Source organism: Trichomycterus rosablanca, chromosome 11 (genome assembly GCF_030014385.1).
Source record: "Trichomycterus rosablanca isolate fTriRos1 chromosome 11, fTriRos1.hap1, whole genome shotgun sequence".
NCBI classification, from domain to species: domain Eukaryota; kingdom Metazoa; phylum Chordata; class Actinopteri; order Siluriformes; family Trichomycteridae; genus Trichomycterus; species Trichomycterus rosablanca.
In genome coordinates, this window is record NC_085998.1 from 17,435,642 (window position 1) to 17,457,466 (window position 21,825).

The 21,825-nt window shown below is 40.4% G+C and overlaps 1 protein-coding gene across 2 annotated transcripts; it reads right to left on the reverse strand.

Annotated features, from left to right (window-relative positions):
* Positions 1–4,224: 4,224 nt before the first annotated feature.
* pdpr (pyruvate dehydrogenase phosphatase regulatory subunit) lies at positions 4,225–17,143 on the reverse strand. Of its 2 annotated transcripts, XM_063004495.1 has the most exons (17): positions 17,073–17,142; positions 16,749–16,882; positions 16,583–16,664; positions 15,096–15,259; positions 14,857–14,978; positions 13,530–13,647; positions 10,979–11,128; positions 10,518–10,710; positions 10,297–10,421; positions 9,407–9,562; positions 8,887–9,020; positions 8,074–8,222; positions 7,198–7,310; positions 6,791–6,885; positions 6,339–6,428; positions 5,936–6,118; positions 4,225–4,667 (listed from the first exon to the last, which is right to left on the reverse strand). In XM_063004495.1, the coding sequence occupies exons 2-17, from the start codon at positions 16,807–16,809 to the stop codon at positions 4,263–4,265; spliced, it is 2,340 nt and encodes a 779-aa protein (XP_062860565.1). In that variant the 5' UTR covers positions 16,810–16,882; positions 17,073–17,142; the 3' UTR covers positions 4,225–4,262. The 2 variants fall into 2 exon arrangements, with proteins under 2 accessions (XP_062860565.1, XP_062860566.1); XM_063004496.1 differs by lacking the exons at positions 13,530–13,647; positions 14,857–14,978 and having other exon boundaries at positions 17,073–17,143.
* Between the last annotated feature and the right edge of the window lie 4,682 nt (positions 17,144–21,825).

Here is a 21,825-nt window from a genome sequence, read left to right on the forward strand (position 1 = left end):
TCTACAGGTGTGTTTGATCAAATTTCTCTTCTACAGCAATTATTTAGTGTGACAAATATCCCATAATAATAAATATAATAATAACAACAACAAAGGCAATCAGAAAAGGGGGCATTTCTTTTTAACAGCATGTACTTGTAGCTGAATAAATATTTTAAGTGCAATGAAAATAGGGATTATCCATTACTGCTCCACTTGAAATGATCGTTTTGTATAATCTTATGCAAAAATCTGAACACATTACAGAAAACAACCATAAATATTTTCCCGACATAATGCAGCATTTGCAGAAGTGTTTTTAATCAGTGTGATTGTTACATTTTTACTTACTTTACAAAACATGGGAGATCCAACATGTTACATAAGTTCACTATGCACACATTGCAGCACAACATTTTATTTTATTTTCATGTTTTCCCCAGATGCAAGTAGTAACACACCCCGAGCAGAATGACAATTAATTGTGGGGCATCACTTGACCCTGGATCCCAGTGGTAGCTGGCTCGAGTTGTTTAGTGCTGCGACACCCACGGTACAAATCAATTCCTTCTCACAAATACAACCAGCCAAAAACAACACATTCACATAATGTGCTAACCCATCTGACAAAAGCCACATTTCATGATAGACAAACGATTTGATTCTGATCTGTTCTTCTAGTACACAAATAAGCAAATTGAAACAATAAAAATTCCCAAAACCTAGACAAGCTATGAGCTATACTGAGCTAGATAATGAGACAGGTGACACACTGAGATATGGCTTGGACGGAAAATGGAAAAGCACAATAAAAGATCTTCAACCACCCTGCTCTGCACATCCAAAACCTTGTTTATTTCAACCTTTGGCCAGCTGCAGAAGTACTAGGAACGTATCTGAAGCATAAAGTCCTTTACTGTATAAATCCGTAATTTACAATAATGTACCCAGATTTTGCAAGTGTTTTAGTCTCAAAAACTTGATAACAAAGATAGTAAATGAAAAAAGGACGATTATTTACTACACTGAAGTGCAATGAAGTGCCCTGCACCAAATGTGCTTTAGAAAGTTTTAAGCTCTCAAAGAAGCATTGTTTACACAGTACATGACTGTCGGGTTCAACAAGGATGTTTGTACATTTTGTCTATACAAAAATACTTCTTTTTTTTTTTTTTTTATTATAAGTGGCTGCTTCTCACCTAGAGACTGACAATGCACACCAATACCACTGTTAATCACAACCTCTCTCAATATACAGACAAGCATCCAAAAAACTAAGCACACACAAAAAAAATCAAATTTAACATAACATAAAAACTAATTACAAGCAATTCGATTGTCAAAGGCCAATTGGTGAAAAAAATAAGATTAGCAGACATGAACAGTGTACAAGTGGACTGAGCCACAATTTTAAGTGAAACATTTTATCACTTGACCAGTTTTTAGGATTCTCTACAGATACCAGTAACTGGAGACTAATGGTTTAAAGCTAAACAAAAACATTCCAAAACGATTTAGACGCAAACTGTTTAGACATAAAAAACTACAACATAGTGCTCATTTAAAAAGCCATACATTAGCACACTAGTATGACAGTTTCTCAGTCCAGTGACCAATGATTTATTAATCTACACTATATAGCCAAAACAATGTGGACACACAACCTAATTATTAAGTTCAGGTGTTTCAGCCACACCCACATGCAAATGATACACTTCCATCTTTAAATAAAAGTTTGGACAGGTCCATCTCTTATTCCAGCATGACTAAGCCACTGTGCAAAACTCGAGATCCATAAAGACGTAGTTGGACCAGTTTGGTGTGAGGAAACTCCAGTGGCCTTTACTGAGCCCTGGATACCGCCCCACTGAACAGCTTTGGGAGGAATTAAACATTGATTGTAAGCCATTTCGTCAAAATGTCTGTATGTTACTTCACAAATGCTCTTTTGAATGAAAAGGGCACAAATTCCCACAGAGACAGTTCAAGGTCTTGTGAAAAGTCTAGCAAGAAAAGAGGTGTTGTTACAGCCTCAACTTTAAATTAATGACTGGTGTCGACATACTCTTGGGCCATACAGTGTTTTTGTTTCATTCAGTTCCAGTTTTAAAAGCACCAACACTAACTGCCATTGATTGATTGCTTGATTGATTGTAATAGTGGCCTCTGCTGGCTGGTCAAGGCATCTGCATGAGAGATGGTTAATATACAGAAAGTAGTGTGTGACTGTCGATACATGATACCGCTCTCTATGAGACCCCAAGCCTAGCAGGTAAAAAGAAGCAGTCAGTGACTGTGGGCAATTTGTACCCATTATGATTGGGTATAAAAGGCACATTACCAAAAGCCTCAGTCGTTTCCAAACAAGAATGTGTTAAGGTTCGACGTGTAGTGAAATACTACGTGAATTGTCCAACAGTTTAAGTACGTTGTTCTTGATGCACGATTGCACAGATTTTGAGGGAATTTGACCATCTACAGTCCATAACATAATTAAAACATTCTTGTTATATCAAGCAGAAATGGGAAATCCACTTTTACAACTGCGATTATTGATTAATGAATATTATTACAAGAATGGGTGATGTACAACACAGAGAATGTCTTCATGATCCAAGCCAGGTGGTAGTAGGTCTGGAACAGAGTTGAATGGGTCTGTAGCTGGGGGGCTCGAAGACTGGACTGAGACTCCTGATATAGACTAAACAAAAACTGATATAGACTAAACAAAAACTGATATAGACTAAACAGCAGCATCTGTCATAAAACATTTGATGCATCAGAAATATTGCACTTGGGAAGCAAAGTGAAAAAAAAAACAGTTAATGGTGCATTAGGGCTGCACAATATATCATTTGTTAAAGAAAAATAGTCACGTTTGACTTTTTGTGTTAGAAATGGGAGGGTTTAATGCCAGAGATTTTAAGAAAATGCTTTACTTTACTGCCATTTACTGCCAGATAGAAATGTTAATTCCTTTCTGCACTCCTAGTTCAAAAAAGATTGTACTAAAATAGTGACCTCAATGTGATCTTTTCAGCTATAACAACAGCCACTTTTCTGAGAAGTCTTCTCACAAAACTAATGTGGGATCTTGTGCCCAGTTAGAAAACAGAGCATTTGTATGGCTGGGCATTGATGTTGGTCAAGAAAACCTCAATTGTTGTTTCAGTTCATTCAAAAGCTGTTTGGTGATATTGAGGTCAGGGTTCTGTGCAGACCACTGAAGTTTTTTACACCAAGCTTTTCTTTATATCTTTATAGACCTTGTTTGTGCACAGGGGGATGCTAATGCTGGAACAGGAAATGATTACCTAAACTGATGCTTTAAAGTCAGAAGCAAATCATTTCCTTTATGTAATTGATTTATTACACCTGTTAGCAGTTGTTGTGGCTGAAACACATGAATTTAATATTTAGAAGGGGTGTCCCTATACTGTTGTCCATACAGCGTATGTCTGTGTAGATGCCCGGCTGGTTGATAGCACAGCTGAGAACTGGGTTTGAATCGAGAGGTTGGTTGAGCATATTTTTTCCAATATAAAAAAAAGCAAAACATGACTGCTCTCCTTTAACCGGTATTGGAATATCACCTTGTGATACAGAAGTCTGCAACATGACTGTGATCCCTTTTTCAATTTCTTCACTGCAAACAGTACAAAACAGGAACTGTGCTTCACTACTAGACACTAGTCCAGTACCAAAGTATTTTGGTGCCAACTGGACCTAACGGTGCTCCTGGCAATGCATACTATAGTTTAATATATAAAAAAACTGAATACTGAGGCAATTTCAGAAACTCTACACTAAATGTAAGAGTGTGTCAAAACAGTGGGCTTATCTGTGCTGTTTTTGCAGTTATGCAATGTTTTTTCTAGAAAATAGTCAAACGTGACCATTCCACTTTAAATATAAGCACTTTTTTTTTTTTCAAGTGCAGGGCAAAAATGCTCAGATAAGCCAGAATATTTTTGCCATGGTCTTTGGGCATTCTGGCATTTACATATGTTCCAGATAAATCTCTGTGGTATTAGATTGTGGCACTGGAAGGATCCAAAAAAGGTCAGATTAATACAGGCCGATCTTCAATCACAGTATTACCCGTTTGTTTCTGTATGTTTCCGTATATAAGGCATGTAGCAATAGCGGTGTGGAGCAATTTAGATTATTTATGGACATATCGTGCAGCTCTCCTGCATTTAGAAGGAAAAATACTACTAATACATTCTACTAATCACTTCTCGTAATCTGGACCCTTCTACAGGGTCAAGGCACGACTCACTTTACTTGCCCTGAAAGTTGCTAAGCTCCATGTCCTCCTTGCGCCGTCTCTGCTGGGCAAAGAGCGAGCTGAATGGGTACAGCTTGGCCTTGGCTGGGTACTTTTGGCCAGCAATGTCCACCTTGTAATCGCCGCGGTTAATGAAGTCTGCCGTGATGATGTTGGCCGTGCCGTCTGGGCCGTGTGAGCTGACGAAGCCCAGGCACACGTGGCGCTCCAGCGTATAGCTGTAGGCGCTGCTAGTGGTCACACCCACCAGCTCACCGTTGCGGTAAATGGCTTCTCCCCACCAGGGCCACAGGTCCAGCTCAGCATCGTGCTCTTCCAGGACCAGCATGATGAAACGGCGGGTGACTCCCTGCTGCCGCTGCTGCAGTAGAGCCTCCCTACCCAGGAAGTCTGTGTTCTGAAAGACAAGAGGAAAGAGAGTTGTTGCATGTTAAACTAGCCGATGTGTGTTATGTTTTTGGTGCCGTCTACACTATTTGGACTAAAGTATGTGGACACCTGACCATGAGTTTGTTGAAAAACCCTTTCCAAAAAATATAAGCATGAATATAGAGTTGTCTCTCACTTTGCAGCAGTAATTTTGGAGTTTTCTGTGGAAATTTGAGCTCAGTCATTCCTAAATCGTTTATTGGGGTTGAGGTCAGTGCTCTGTGCAGGCTGGACTTTATAGTGCTCCTTAGTGCATAGGGCCACAGTTGTGCTGGAACAGAAAAGGGGTATTCTCTAATCTGTTGCACAAAGTTTTTTAATAGCCGATTGATTGGCATCCTTTCCGTCGTGTGTTACAGCACTGTGCCCAGTGATTCCGGGGAAACAGGATGGAAAAAAATGTCACTGACTGAATGAACAAATGAAAAAAAATCACCTAAACCAATACATTAGAAAGTGTAGTCACATATTTTTGGTCATATAGTGTATATTGTAGGTGTGCTCAGTTATAAACTGTCCATTTTCATCAGTTGCTTTATCCTGGTCAGGGTTGCAGTGGGTCTAGTTCCACAGGCAAACACTGGGCGCAATTCAGGAGTAGCTGAGACAGGGCGCCAATCCATTACAGGGCTTCGGCCCCTTTCAGACATAGCCAATTATGTCTGTGTAGACGCCTGGCTGTTCCAGCTGGGATTCAAACCCAGATCTGAGCGGTGAAGAGCTTGCACAGTAGACTGCTTCGCCACCAAAGCGCTATCGAGATCTCCCAATCCAGTCATTTCCAATTCCGGATTGTGAGTCCACTGCAGCTTGCACAATCCCGGATGTAAACAAGAACAGCCAGATCACCACATGCCCCAACAATAATGTGTCCAATCTCCAGCTGCTTCTTATCACCTGCCAGTATTTTTATCCTACACCGAGCCATATCGCATACAGAGAGCCACAATAAGCTCCATGTGATTAATTTTAACGGCAGCCTCTGCTGGCTGGTCGAGGTGACCGCATGGTTGAAGGCTAATTAATGGATAGTAGTATGTGACCGTACGCGATACTGCTCTCGGGGAGACTCCGTCTCTACTGCAGTGTAGGAAGCAACAACTAAGGAATTGAATCTGACTGAGTGAATAATGCAAAATTAAAATTAAAAAAGTCTTTGCTCATGTCCATCCTGTCACTTCTAAAATACATAATCTTAGCAAAATGGTTAAAAATTAGATTAGTGCTTTTACGAACCTTGTCGAACTTGACCCGGAACTCGCGTCCGCATTCGAGGGGTGTAGTGAAGGAGTCCAGATCCTGTCCCCAGAAAGCAAAGAACTTTTCAATTCGCAGGCTGCGTAGGGCATAGTAGCCTGCATTACGGATGCCGTACTTCTGACCCACTGACATCACCTCGTTATACACATGCAGAGCATACTGGGAAAAAAACCAGAAAATAACATTCAGCAACAGATCAGAATCATGTTCAAGATGTACACTCTGTGGCCAAAAGTATGAGTAAACTATGGGTGGAAACACATTTCCTACCCAGTGTGGAAAGCCTACCCAGACTAGTTTGGAAATGGAATGTCCAAAAAGCTCATGGTCAGGTGTCCACATATTTTTGTCCATATAGTACATATAAATTGCAACTCACCTCTATAGGGATGTAAAGCATGAAGCCTGGCTCTCCAGTATGAGTCATACTCATTACTCTTATTCCATTGGCGTAGCCCACACTCATTTCCTGTAATGACCACAACATGATTTATTAGATATTTATTTTTTACTTTCATTTTCATCAACTGCTTTATCCTGGTCAGGGTCGCGGTGGGTCTGCTATGCCACCATCACTTCCCTATCAAACATGGCTAATCATGTCTGTGCAGAGGCCCAGTTGGTCGATAGCACCACTGAGAATCAAACCCGGATCCAAATGGTGGGTTAGCAGAATAGATGGGTCACCAGTGCTGATCGTTAGACATAACGTTTGTATATGTTTTAATTACTATCACCATTTACACATTAGGCATCATTAGAAACACCCAAAGCCCTAACTGTCTCTGCATTAAATAAACCTGAGAGAGAGAGAGAACAACTATTACTTACCTTACAGAACAGAGAGGGGAAATGCTCTGGAGTCATCGAAACGTAGGAGAGTTCAGAGAGTACGTCCATGGCACGAGGGCCAATCAGATTAAGAGCTTAAGCATTTCAAACAGATATTTGATGTGTCAGAATAAGGAAAAATAAAATTTAATAAAAATAACAGATTTACACCAGTAAACAAAAACATTTGGTGCACTACCCACACATCTATATTGCAAGGCCTATTTTGTCACTATTTTGAGTGACTTTGATATGGACCAAATTATTATGCCAAACTGGTTCAAGTATCTTGAAAAACAAGGACAAGTGGTGCTCCCAGACAGCCATTTTCGATGATTCGGCTCATCAGTGTATACATTCTCTGTTAAAGTAATGTTGGAACACTGAACTGAATAAGAATGTCTCACCAGTGTATTTCCAGCTGACGTCCTCTAGGTAAAGCTGTGGATCGTTGGGCATGTGTCTCTTGATCCAAGACCAACAATGAACCTGCTGATCCGTAGGCGAGATGATGAAGAAACTAGTGGATTGCACAAAAAGAAAAAGTCAGGGCACATAAATCACAAATTCTGTTTTATCTAATGCAGGATTTTACTCCAAAGTTTTGAATCTCACATTAACTGACTCACAGCATCTCATTAATGCTTCTCCAAACCTATGTCCATCACAAGTAAATTAGTTGTGGCTGGTCTTTCTACTTTAAATGGGTTAGGGCCAGGTGTTCCACAAATGGAGCTACTGCTCTGTATAGTAAGGGGTAATCCGTAGGCTTTTAACAAAGCTACTGTTGAACTGTCAATTTCACTTCAGGTTTGTACACTTGTAATGGATTTAAATGTTTGTCCAAAAAATTCTTTTTCAGATTTAGCTTTGTAACATGGCCTTATAATCTCTTTGTTAGTAATTAAAACTGACTATAGCTGGTGACTAGTTCCCAAACTGGAGAATGGGTCCCGGTTAAACTAGATCTATTCATAAAAGGACACAGAAATGTCACCTGTTGTAGTTGATCATAATCATGAACAAGGAATAGGCAGCCATGCCACAAAGCTAAATAACATTATTAAGCCAATTTATTAATCCAAGTTGTTGTGTATGCATTTTGGACCCCAACATTTTCCACTGGGGGAACTATTTAAACTCCAGTATTCTGTGCACATAACAGTGCATGGCAGTTTGTATTAATGTGCAACACCCCAGCTGCCAAATAAGCTGAATTAGTTTTTTTATGCTATTACACCTCCAAATGTGATCTATTTTTATCCCATTTTTGCTTAACCAACCTATTTTTGCTGAGGCGTACCACGCTGCAGTCGTTCTCATAGCCGCCCCTTTCGTTGAGCATGCCTGTGTGTACAATATGCCCTACAGGAACATCCAGGTCATTAGAACAAAGGCGCTGCAGCAACTCCAAGGCTTGGTCCCCTGTGGACTAGAAGGAAGGGCAGAAAGTGCACCACAAAGTTAATGAGCTTTAATGCACAATGTGTGTATAATGATGCAGAGAAAGGCTTATTTGCAAGTGTATCAGTAAAAAAGAAAATCTTTTAAATTTAAACTTGCTACATGACACATTCCAGAGTTCCAAATGCCATAGACAGACATATAATTTTACACTGGTTGGTTGGAATTTTATTGGTGCCAAACACATGTGACTAATACAAAAGCTATTTTGGGTGGGGAAGGGGGGGGAGGGGTTTGAAGGAAAAAAAAGAACTGAAAACATCAAATACATTTTAGTGTAAGCTTGAGTAAACAAAGTTAGTATATCGGGCGGGGGGGTCACACCTAAACACTGAGATGCCAAGTTTAAGCCCCACACCAGCAAAAATAAACCCAATTTTTTTAAGAAGCGTAACCACGATAAAACTATTAAAAACAACTATTTAAACAGTTAAATAAAGAGTTAAGAAAATTAACAAATCACGGATTTTTCTATTTACTGCATTTTACAAAATGTTCCAACTTCTTCAGAATTGGGTTTTTATCTTTGTTCCGTGTTTGGAGTCTCTGATGAGCATACAGTATATGCTGCATGACCAAGAAAGCATGATTATGTTAAGCCCTCTGCTTTCATGTATATGAATGCAACTTACTGTGAGCTCGAACTTGGTGAAGGAGGACATGTCTATAACACACACTGCCTCTTTACAGCACTTCACCTCAGCACCAACAATGTCAAACCAGTCTGGCTTGTAGAAGGTTTTACTCTGGTCCAAGGCCAACAAATCTGTATTGAAGGAAAAAGGTTAAAAAAAAGAGGAGGTCTGCATAAGTGTCTTTATGAAAGCTTGAAAGATCATGATGTAGTCAAATTAATATTTAATTTTTAGTTCAACCTACCTGAATATAAAAATTATATGATCTATTAATTATGAATAGGGCCCTACTCTCAGGAAAATGTACTCAATTTCATGGACCTCGATTTTTTCAAAAATCACAGATTTCACAGATTTTTCAAGAAAAGTGCCACATTTAAATGAAATTACACTCATACATTGAATGATAGAATAAATTGAAGCTACAATACACAGGACAGCCGACCTTAAAATTCTTATCCGTCTTAATTATGAAACATCAGAAATGAATAGAAAACAACCACAAAAAGCTGTTTACCCTTTCCAATGGGGACAAAATATTTGGCCCTTTCAAATCCATGCTTCTCCATCCAGCGTGCCCCCTGAGTGTCCAGACGATCGTACAGGGGGCTGGTGCGCAGTTGCCTGCCTGTCTGAAAGTCCCATCTTGGCACCTTCAGCTCATATAGCAGAGCTGCGGAAATCAGACAGGGGAATAGAAATGTGTATTAGAGTAAGATTAAACGCTATACACACACAGGACATTCGGATGAGCTGCAAATGCAACTTAATCATTGCATGGTTAAATGGGTAAGAGTTCAAACACAAGCTAAAATACAGACTAAGAGCCACCACAAACACTTTAAAAAACCTGCAATATATTTTAAAGGACCAATAAAGTACAAACCACACTATATTGCCAAGTTTAAGGACACCCTGAGAGCGATTCATTCAGGGGAACTTAGCGGTAATGGTCCAGCATATTCCTGGAAAAGACTCTTTTTTATGATTCCGCATGACACTACCCCGGTCCATAAAGACAAGGTTTTACAAGTTCAGTGTAAAGTATCCCCTGTGCCCTGTACAAAGCCCTGACCTGAAACAAATACTGCAAGCCTGGCCTTCTGGTCCACATCTGTGTCAGACATCTCAAGCACTCTTTTGACTGAATGGTCACAAATTCCCACAGACTTCCCAAAAGAATAAAGGCCGATATGGGCACCAAGCAGGGGGCACTTCCATTTTAATGCACATGGTTTTGGAATGAGACGTCCGACCAGCTCATGGATAGATGTCTACATACTTTTATTATTATTTATCTTTGCTTGGGAGCTAAACTTGACAACAATGATTATGATGAAAATGCAATAAAAAAAGCGATTATGAAAAAAAGACAACGATTACAGGTGACTGTTGCTTAGAACTTACGCATGACCTCCATGACACGATGGCGCAGAAAGGTGCGACTGCTCTGCAGATTGCCAAAACGCTTGATGTCCAGAGGCCAAACATTGGCACTTGGGTAACCATAGGTCATCCATTCAGCCAAATATCTAAAAATATCATGTGCAAAGGTAAAAAATAAAAATTAAAGCAAGATATCAATAAGAATAAGCTTAAATTTAGTGTTAACCTCTTTTTATCCTTACTTGCCGGCTCCTCCTGCAAACGACAGACCGGAGGAGTTCATGCCTGCCAAGACAAAGTAACCATGCACTCCTGGAGTCTCACCCATGAGACAGCGCATGTCTGGGGTGAACGACTCTGGACAGTTAACCAGCTGATGGATCTCACACGAGTCCAGGCCTGGCATCCTTCTTAATAGTGCACTCAACATGGGTTCTGGAGTACAGAGCAAAGAAAGACACACAGTGAGAGCTGAGAGATCATTTAAAATAATAACAGCACCAAACCTAAAAAATTTCTAATTCCCCTGCTGTATTGTAATTCCAACCATCCTAAGCTGACCACGAGCAAATCATCACTAATGAAATATAGACCAGTGGTTCCAAAAGTGGGGCGTTGGGGGGAAACAGCAAGGCAAATAAATAAGGCAGTTTGATTTGTTAGATGGCACAGTGTCAGTGATGTGCTGCACAGCTAGACTCACCAAAATGGTCCCAGTCCTCCTGCATGTTCTGGATCTCCAGCTGATTACGGCCCTCTGTGAAGATGGGTTTGGGGTTCTTTTCAAAGCCTCCTGAGAGAATGCCACCCTGCCAATCTCGTACATAGATCCGCCCATCCATATCCATCAACACTATGCGCAGGTACAAAAACGCATTCAGTCAGATTTCTTCATCCCTAACCAAAGAATCTCACAAGAGAAACTGTTACAGCAAATGTCAACAACGGGGTCAAAATGTCAGATGGAAATGTTTATTAAAATCAATACTCAATTTTTGAACTGAGCATAAAAAATCCTTACTCTTATCGTACAGGGATTATGTTGAGATCAATTTATATTTGAGGCATTTAGCAAACGTTTTTATCCAAAGTGACTTACAATTATGACTGAATACAATTTGGGCAATTGAGGGTTAAGAGCACTGACAGTGACAGCTTGGCAGTGGTGGGGCTTAAACAGGCAACCTTCTGGTTACAAGTCTAGTACCTTAACTACTGAGCTTTTACTACCTAGAAGGAATCTAGAAGTAACAACAAGACATATTTACATACACCGGCCAGGCATAACATTATGACCACTGACAGGTGAATTGAATAACACTGATTATCTCTTCATCACGGCACCTGTTAGTAGGTGGGATATATTAGGCAGCAAGTAAACACTTTATCCTCAAAGTTGATTTGTTAGAAGCAGGAAAAATGGGCAAGCGTAAGGATTTGAGCGAGTTTGATAAGGGCAAAATTGTGATGGCTAGATGACAGAGCATGTCCAAAACTGCAGTTCTTGTGGGGTGTTCCCAGTGTGCAGTGGTCAGTATCTATCAAAAGTGGTCCAAGGAAGGAACAGTGGTAAACCCGGCGACAGGGTCATTGATGCACTTGGGGAGCAAAGGCTGGCCCGTGTAGTCTGATCCAACAGATGAGCTACTGTAGCTCAAATTGCTGATTCTGATAGACCGGTGTCAGAATACACAGTGCATCACAGTTGCAGGGCTGTTTTGGCAGCAAAAGGGGGACCAACACAATATTATGAAGGTGGTCATAATGTTATGCCTCGTTTGTGTATGTGTCTAGTCTTTGTACTTAAGGGGTAGCACTGTTGCCTCACAGCAGGAAGGGGCTGGGTTTGTTGTTCTCCTTGTGTCCATGTGGGTCGGGTGCTCCAGTTTCCTCCCCCAAGCCCTATTGGAGCTACTAAAAATTGCCCTGTGTGTGTGTGTGTGCGCATTTGCCCAAAGAAGGGCTGGCAACCTGTCTGGGTTGTTTCTTGCCTTTTGCCCAATTCATTAGACCCACCACATCCCTGACCAGGATAAAGCGGTGATAGACAATGTATGAATGAATGAATGCTCTGCAGTCATTATAAATATTTTGTCATTTCATTTTATTTTTATTAAGCATTTTATCCTGGTCAGAGTCACGGCAGATCCGGTTTCACAAGGAAACACTGGGCACAGGACAAGGTTCTAATCCAATACAGGACTTTGGCCATCTCCCCTTCACAAGAATCAACAAATCACATATTCATGTTTTTCTTGCATTTTACACAGTGTCCCAACTCTTTTGTAAAACAAAGCTACACGCACTGTGTGGCCAAGAGTATATAAAGAGCATTTGTAAGGGGGTGGAAAAGTACCCAGCAGCACATTTAATGTCACATGTAAAAGGTTATGGATAACTGAGGTATGGCATACTGCAAAATAACAAGAGGCCCCACTGGGGAAATGCAACCCTCTATGAGACAAGCTCAGACCTCATCAGGACACAGCTGTTTAATATTGGAAATTTGTTGGCATATTAAAGCAGTGAACTTGATTATTGATTTAAGTTTATCAACATTGGCCACTGCAATTTGTAGCCAATAGATCAAAGTAGTTTTTTAATACCAGTGTTCATTTGCACTGTCATATCTTCAATCACTCATAAAACAGTAGTCAATTCTGTTAAGTTATTATTACAACACTATTGTTGATCGCCAACACCAGCTAGACACTAAGCTAGCTAACTTTTTAAAGATTTTGTATTTTTCTTCTGAGATATAGACATTTCAAATGCTTTTTGAGGATTCAAATTGTTTTAAAATACCAAAAAAAAGCATATTTACAAGTTTACAGCTTATTTTAATAACGTGGTAGCCAATTATTATCTGATTATGCTAGCTAGTTAATCTAATGTGTTTGGCTGGTGTTGACCAACATACAAAACACTGTCAGGCGAAATAACTTATATTTTATTGATGCAAAAGCTTATAGAATTCAAACTATTATAAAGAAAATAACTCCAAAAGAGCTCCAGTTTCCTCCCACAGTTTATAAACATCCAAGAGAGGTGAATTGAAGATACAAAATTGTCCATGACTGTGTTTAAACTAATGAATCTTCTGTAACCAGTAACTACCTGTTCAGTCATTAATGTAACTAAAGTGTTTAAAACATGATGTTAAAATCCTAATAAATAATAAATAAATAAAAGAAAGACGCTGAACAGGTAAAGCTAGTAGCAGAGTGTGTGTGTGTGTGTGTGTGGTGTATCACCTGGCGTATTGGGTGATAAAGGTTGCTGGAGAGGTTTGGTTAGGAGGTAGAAGTGCTCACAGCCGTGCAACGGCACCGACACTTTAACTTCACTACTTTGGCCAAGTTCATACGCCCACTGAAACATAAACATGAGAGAATCATCATTACAGAGTAAGTGAGGCACTGATATGTATGTGGTAAGTGGAAAAAAATGAGAAAGTGAGAAAAAAATATGGTGCATTAACAGGTTAATTATTTAAACAATCTCTTCTGCATCAATAAACATCTCAATAATCTGATTCTTTAAAGATATATGTTCAGCATTTTGCAGATGCTTGTATCCAAGCGACTGAATACAATCCAAGCAACTGAAGGTCTTACATTATGATCCTAACAATGACAACCTGGCTGTACTATGGTTTGAAGAACCAACCTTCTGATTACTAGCTCATTATCCTAACCTCTGAGCTACGATTGTGGTCCAACAAGTGGTCGCAGAATAAATTACGTAGCCCACTACTACTGGGATGCAGGGTTCAAAGTTTCAGCAGTGGTCTTGGTCGGATCAGGCTTATACATACAGAAATGATCGGCTGGGTCTGAGGGGGATGAGGCCACACAATGAACTGGCGTCCTATCCGTGGTGTTAATGCATTGCCCCCAGTGATTCTGGGGAACCTACCAGACCCACTATTTGACCATCACTATTATAACGTACAACAAAGTGGTGATCAAACATGAAAATGAAATGAACATGGGATTCAGTAAGACTTCTGATAGAGTCTCACTCGTTTTATTCCTAGTTTTAGCCCTCACATTATAGCAATGAGGCATATTTTATAATCACCCAGAAACAACAAGCTTGTGTTGCATAATAGTGATTATTATTTTATTGCATGAAATCATAAATATTCATAAAAACTGACTTTTGCAGTTTCACCCAGAAAGGCTAAGTGCAAAGCACCCTAGACAGAGTGACCATCAATTGGAGGGCTTTAGCCATTCATGTCAAACATCTGGCCAGACGGTAGTGATGCTAAAACTTAAATCTGAATCTCAGCATGGGTAAGCTAGTGTAATAGGCCGCTGCATTACCAAAACAGCTACACCTTTAATTATACATAAATACATAAATTTGAACTGGATATACAGTACACACTTGAAATATATCAACTAACAAGAAAAAGAGATACAATTTTTATGCACTCACAGCCACACAATACATAAAAGTCACTTTAGTAAGTACAGTCGTCATGTCTGTACTTTCCACCATTTACTTGTTTCAAATTTTAGTAGCATTTGAACATTTTAAAAAGGGAATTATAAAATCCTTCAATAAACCAACCTGTCCGGCACAGTTGACAAAGTACTCGCACTCAATAGAGCCTCGGTCGGTCTCCACTCCTGTGACATGTCCCTTCTCCACAAGAACGTGGTTCACACTGGTTCGTTCATGGATCTGGACTCCTGCAATGATTGTGGAAGAAAAATAAAAGAATCATGAATAGAAAAAAGGACGATTGCTTTTAATGTAAAAAATTAAATAAAGAATGAGGCCAAAAACATAAGCCAAAATAATCTCACCATGCCTAGCTGCCGCTACTGCAAGTGCACGATTGACGTCTGGTGGAGATACCACAGCGTCTCCTGGGAGATGAAGAGCGCCCACCAAATCATGAATGTTCACCAAAGGGTGTAGCTTGAAAATGTCTTTGGGTTTGACGATGTTACAGGCAATGCCCAATACCCTAACAGCAGCAGGGAAGAGATAGTAAACTTTAAATGGAATAAAGAAATTCAGTACAATAAGTGTATATCAGTTCAACTACAGTACATTTATCTAAAAATAATCACCTAAATGCCCAAAAGAATAAGCCTGTTACTATGGAGACAATATTTCGTGAATGAATTTTGGCAGTGACTGGCTGATCCATACGTTTATTACTATTACTATTATTATTATTATTATTATTATTATTATTATTATTATTATTATTATTATTATAGTGCCATCAAGTCAATTTCGACCCCTGGCAACCATATGAATAGTGTTTCTCCAAAACATTCTGTTTCTTGTTGATGGCAGATTTCTTCCTCTTTACCTTCAACCCTTCCAACTATAATTGTCTACTGAGACCAAATTGCAAAAAAAAAAATTTCTGTAGTGCGAGTTTGTTTATTAGGACTTTAACGTCATGTTTTAACACTTTGGTTACATTCATGACAGAACAGGTAGTTACGGGTTACACATAATTTATTAGTTTAAGTTCAATGTCAAACACAGGCATGGTCAATTCTGTATCGCCAATTCACCTCACTTCTTGGACTGTGGGAGGAAACCAAAGCTCCCGGAAGAACATGCAAACTCTACGTAGAAAGAACCCCGGCCGCTCCACCAGGAAATCGAACCCAGAACCTTCTCGCTGTGAGGCAACAGTGCTACCCACTGAGCCACCTTGTTGCCCAGTTCCTGTAGTGAATGGTCAAAAGACACCCATCCAAATTATTGAGTTCAAGTGTCTCAGCCACACACATTGCGAACAGGCTTATAAAATCATTTCTAAAAGATAAATTATATACCCAAAACCACAGTTTGGAAAGGGCCCTTTGTTTTTGCAGCATGGCTTCAAGGTCCACTCGGACATGGTTTACTTGAAGTTTGCGGTAGAGTAAGTGGTCTGCTTAGCCCTGACCTTTGGAATGAATTTTAAACATTCATTGCTGGACAGGCCTTCTCATCACACAACAGTGCTCTAACCTTTCAATTTTGACTGAATTGGCACAAATCTTTACAGACAAGCCACGAAAGGAAGTTGCAAAAGGAAGGAGAACTACATATTACTGCCTATGGTTTTGGAATGGTATCTTAAAAAAGCTCAACTCTTTATTTGTTAGGCCTAATAACATGCTACTTCCAAATAAGCTAAATCAGTTAATTAGTAGCTACGTTTAGTCCTAAATAATGAGGAAATATGAATATATTTGTATAAATAATTTGCAAGAACAAAAACAACATGATTGACATGTAGAATTGTACAAAAACTGATCAAATGTGTGTGGGGGTGGCTTACTTAAGTCTGGATGCTAGGCGCTTCAGAGACAGAAAACGGTCCTGATTTTGAGCCAAACACAATGACCCCGTTCTGGCAAAGCCTGAAAGATATGCACATACAATCACAGTCACCAATGGCCCAGTGTTACACTGTAAAATTATTCTAAGCAAGAGATTTTTCGCACCTGTTTTGACTCCAGTCTCTTCTTCCAAACGCTCATAGAGCGCGTTCGAGTAATCTGCCATTTGGCTCTCAATAAAAATGGGTTTGGCAACACTTACTATTCCTGCACAGAGCCGAGTTGTGCCAGCACCAAGTCTACAATACAAATATATATATTCAGAAATGTACTCTCTATCATATTCCCTTCTTTTTTTTAGCTTTCTTAGCTTATTGTTGATGACAACACAAGACACTTGAATTCTACATTTAGCAAATTATACGTTAGTTTAATAATCAATATAATGCAAGTATATTTATTGCAGAAACAAACCTGTTTAGTACTCACCTTCCCTGCTCTAGCAGCACAATCTCCGTCCAGCCTAACTTAGCCAGATGATAAGCTACAGATGTACCGACTATTCCCCCACCACAGATCACCACCCGGGCCTGACTGGGTAGAGGTGTGGTCTGGGCTTCTGGAGCTGTGCTGAAAAACTGGACCGAGCTCCGAAGGCCACGGTGATCCAGTCTGGTTCTACAGAACCAAGCATCTGTGAGGAGTCTTAGATGCAGGGCAGGGGACAGAGCCCGAGAGCTCCAAACATGGCCATGCATGGCGCTTCCACCTTCAAAAAAGGGTAAAATTCATGGGATGATAAACATACAGCTTACAGTTGCTTTAAAAAGTAATCCTTCCCGTTCTGATTGCTTCTGTTCAGGGATCTTGATGATTAACCAGTTTCTGGTTTTAAGTCATTGTTCAATTAATGCTGTCAGTTAAATATGTCTTTTAAATTCATTTCCAACAGCTGTACAAAGAAAGAGCGCCGACTTGAAAGGCACCCCGACCCACATTTAGTTGCGCATACCCCAGTCCTGTGTCCATCATATGTGCATGCCCCAGTCCTGTGTCCAGCCACATTTGGAGTTTTTCATCTGAAGTTTTTTTTATAAATGTATTTACAGTGTATCACAAAAGTGAGTACACCCCTCACATTTCTGCAAATATTTCATTATATCTTTTCATGCACTGTAGACATGAAACTTGGATATAACTTAGAGTAGTCAGTGTACAGCTTGTATAGCAGTGTAGATTTACTGTCTTCTGACAATAACTCAACACACAGCCATTAATGTCTAAATAGCTGGCAACATAAGTGAGTACACCCCACAGTGAACATGTCCAAATTGTACCCAAATGTGTCATTGTCCCTCCCTGGTGTCATGTGTCAAGGTCCCAGGTGTGAATGGGGAGCAGGGCTGTTAAATTTGGTGTTTTGGGTACAATTCTCTCATACTGGCCACTGGATATTCAACATGGCACCTCATGGCAAAGAACTCTCTGAGGATGTGAGAAATAGAATTGTTGCTCTCCACAAAGATGGCCTGGGCTATAAGAAGATTGCTAACACCCTGAAACTGAGCTACAGCATGGTGGCCAAGGTCATACAGCGGTTTTCCAGGACAGGTTCCACTCGGAACAGGCTTCGCCAGGGTCGACCAAAGAAGTTGAGTCCACGTGTTCGGCGTCATATCCAGAGGTTGGCTTTAAAAAATAGACACATGAGTGCTGCCAGCATTGCTGCAGAGGTTGAAGACGTGGGAGGTCAGCCTGTCAGTGCTCAGACCATACGCCGCACACTGCATCAACTCGGTCTGCATGGTCGTCATCCCAGAAGGAAGCTGACGCACAAGAAAGCCCGCAAACAGTTTGCTGAAGACAAGCAGTCCAAGAACATGGATTACTGGAATGCCTTGTGGTCTGACGAGACCAAGATAAACTTGTTTGGCTCAGATGGTGTCCAGCATGTGTGGCGGCGCCCTGGTGAGAAGTACCAAGACAACTGTATCTTGCCTACAGTCAAGCATGGTGGTGGTAGCATCATGGTCTTGGGCTGCATGAGTGTTGCTGGCACTGGGGAGCTGCAGTTCATTGAGGGAAGCATGAATTCCAACATGTACTGTGACATTCTGAAACAGAGCATGATCCCCTCCCTTCGAAAACTGGGCCTCATGGCAGTTTTCCAACAGGATAACGACCCCAAACACAACCTCCAAGATGACAACTGCCTTGCTGAGGAAGCTGATGGTAAAGGTGATGGACTAAACCCAATTGAGCACCTGTGGCGCATCCTCAAGTGGAAGGTGGAGGAGTTCAAGGTGTCTAACATCCACCATGATGTCATCATGGAGGAGTGGAAGAGGATTCCAGTAGCAACCTGTGCAGCTCTGGTGAATTCCATGCCCAGGAGGGTTAAGGCAGTGCTGGATAATAATGGTGGTCACACAAAATATTGACACTTTGGGCACAATTTGGACATGTTCACTGTGGGGTGTACTCACTTATGTTGCCAGCCATTTAGACATTAATGGCTGTGTGGTGAGCTATTTTCAGAAGACAGTAAATCTACACTGCTATACAAGTTGTACACTGACTACTCTAAGTTATATCCAAGTTTCATGTCTATAGTGTTGTCCCATGAAAAGATATAATAAAATATTTGCAGAAATGTGAGGGGTGTACTCACTTTTGTGATACACTGTATATAATTTAAATACATTTCATCTCATTGTCATGTTTCACCACGCCTTATCCGGACCAGTGTTAGGCAGATCCATCTTTTCATCTCTGAATCACTGGGCGCAATGTGGTAAGACACCTCAGACAGGAAGGCAATCCATTGAGGGGCTTTGGCCATCCCTACACCCCCTCAGACACAACCAATCATGTCTGTAAGGATACACCCAACTGGTTGATAACACCGCTGCAGATTTGAACCCTGAATCCCAGATGATATGAGAGAAACTGTACAAAGTATTACATTCATATACCTGACAGCTTGCAGTTCTGCAAACCGTACTGTAAAGATACATGATGGACACTTTTTTAGGAACACTTGTCAATCTGGGTCACCAGATTTGAATAAAAAAAACTGGAATCTGGTAGAATGGGAATTTTGCAATGTAAACATGCAGCAATCATGTAATATAATCATGTCATCACCTTGTGAAATAAAGCTACCTACCCAGTATTAGTGTGGGGTTCCTAATGAAGTGGCCAAAGCCTGCATATAGCTTATAGAAGAGCAAAGTGCAAGGTGCAAATTTCGTTTATGATTTGATCTAACCAGCGGTTAATGATTTGCATAATTTATGAAGCCCCCAATATTTTGTCTCTAGGTTAATGCGAGTTGAAAACATTGTTAGTATTTAAGTGTGTGCAGAACTACCACCGCAGTGCGTTCTAAACAGCATACTACCGTACTAGGTAGTACGTTAAAATAGTACGCTACGCTAGTACCAGTGGCGTAGTATGAGCGTATGTACTATTTAGTATTATGGTAAACGGATTGGGACACAACTTTTGCAGAACTGCATACATTATAACATGCTAGCTTAATAATGCTCGTCTTTGCTAACAATATCTAACGTTACTTATATATTTAGGACAATTTAAACGTAATGTCCGTGTATAAGCAAGGTTAAAAGCACAGAAGTTGGCGGACTAACGTGACCAAACACACCCGTTTACTGCAAAGCTAACATAGCAAACAATCCTAGCCAGTGCTATTTAAAGCACTATGGAAACACCAATGCTATGTTTAAGAATAACAACAAAACTAACAGTGGCGAACGAAATGGCAGCTGCTTACCTGTTCTACCCGCTCCGACTCCAAAATACACAATGTTTGAGTTACTTTATACCTCTGGTTACTTTATACCTCTGACTGAAAGAAACACACAGATCAGTGGCTCAGATAGTAAACAGTGTCAGTGTCGGCTAGTGCTAGCTAGCTGGTACATGTCAAAAGTTGTTAGCTTGTTTGCTAGTTACATGACGTGCGGGTCAGTTATGATGGACATCGGTCACCGGTCCTCATCAAAAATACAGCACTGTCTAACCAACACAGTCCCATAGGCTTCCTACGAAGTGTGCTATGTTATAGTGTACAGTGAAGCGCTCTTTTAGATGGAGGTGACTTTTAACCCTTTCACAACCTGTCTGTATATGATCAACCTTTTCTGAGTAATAAATCCCTCAGTCATGTTATAGATGAAGTTCAAATTTGGTGGCGCTTTAGTGGCCTGACCTTAACACCATTTAAAACCTTTGGGATGAGGGGAGACAGACCTTCTAATTCAGGCGTGTCAAACTCATTTTCACAGAGGGCCACATCTGCATCATGGTGGCCCTCAAAGGGCCGATTGTAACGTATCCTGATGTGATTGCAGTCTGCCTTTTAATTCTTAAACAATTTGTTGTTTTTCTTGGAGGCTAAATTCTGTGTTTGGTGTCAAAATGCCAAATTCATACCACAGACGCAGCCTCATAACACAAGAGACGCACCGATTTGCAAACTTGTATTCACTTTCCCATCTTTCATTAAACTACCTTCCTTCTGCTTCAGTTTTCTCGTCCTGCACATTTTGGGATTATTTGTAAATATTTCTCAACATCACTTGTTGGAAAACCGCCTCAGTTTAACGCTGATATGGAAACACTGCCATCTAGTGGCACGATTTTGGGGAACATGGTAGCCTAGTGAGTAGAGCTTTGGGCTATCAACTGAAAGGTTGAGAGTTTGAATCCCAGCTTTGGCATGCAGCCACTGTTGGGCCCTTGAGCAAGGCCCTTAACCCTATCAGCTTCAGGGGCGCCATACAATGACTGAGCCTGCACTCTAACCCCAGCTTCCAAACCAAGCTGGGATATGTAAAGAAAGAATTTTGGTGTACTACACGTCTGTATATGTACAGTATATATGACAAATAAAGGCATTCTAAGAATGCGGGTCACAAAACCAGCATGCATTGTGAAAGATGCAGTTTATGTATGATTTTACAGTGTATTTTAAGACAATCATACCTCTTTTAAGCTCTTGTGGGCCACATCAAATGACGTGGCGGGCCGGATTTGACCCGCGGGCCTTGAGTTTGACACCTGTGTTCTAATTGAACACCAGTCTGACCTCACAAATGCCCTTTTGACTTTATCGCTACAAATTCCTACAGACACACTTAAAATACATTTGTTTGTTTGTTTATTAGGATTTTAACTTCATGTTTTACACTCTTTGGTTACATTAATGACAGAAACA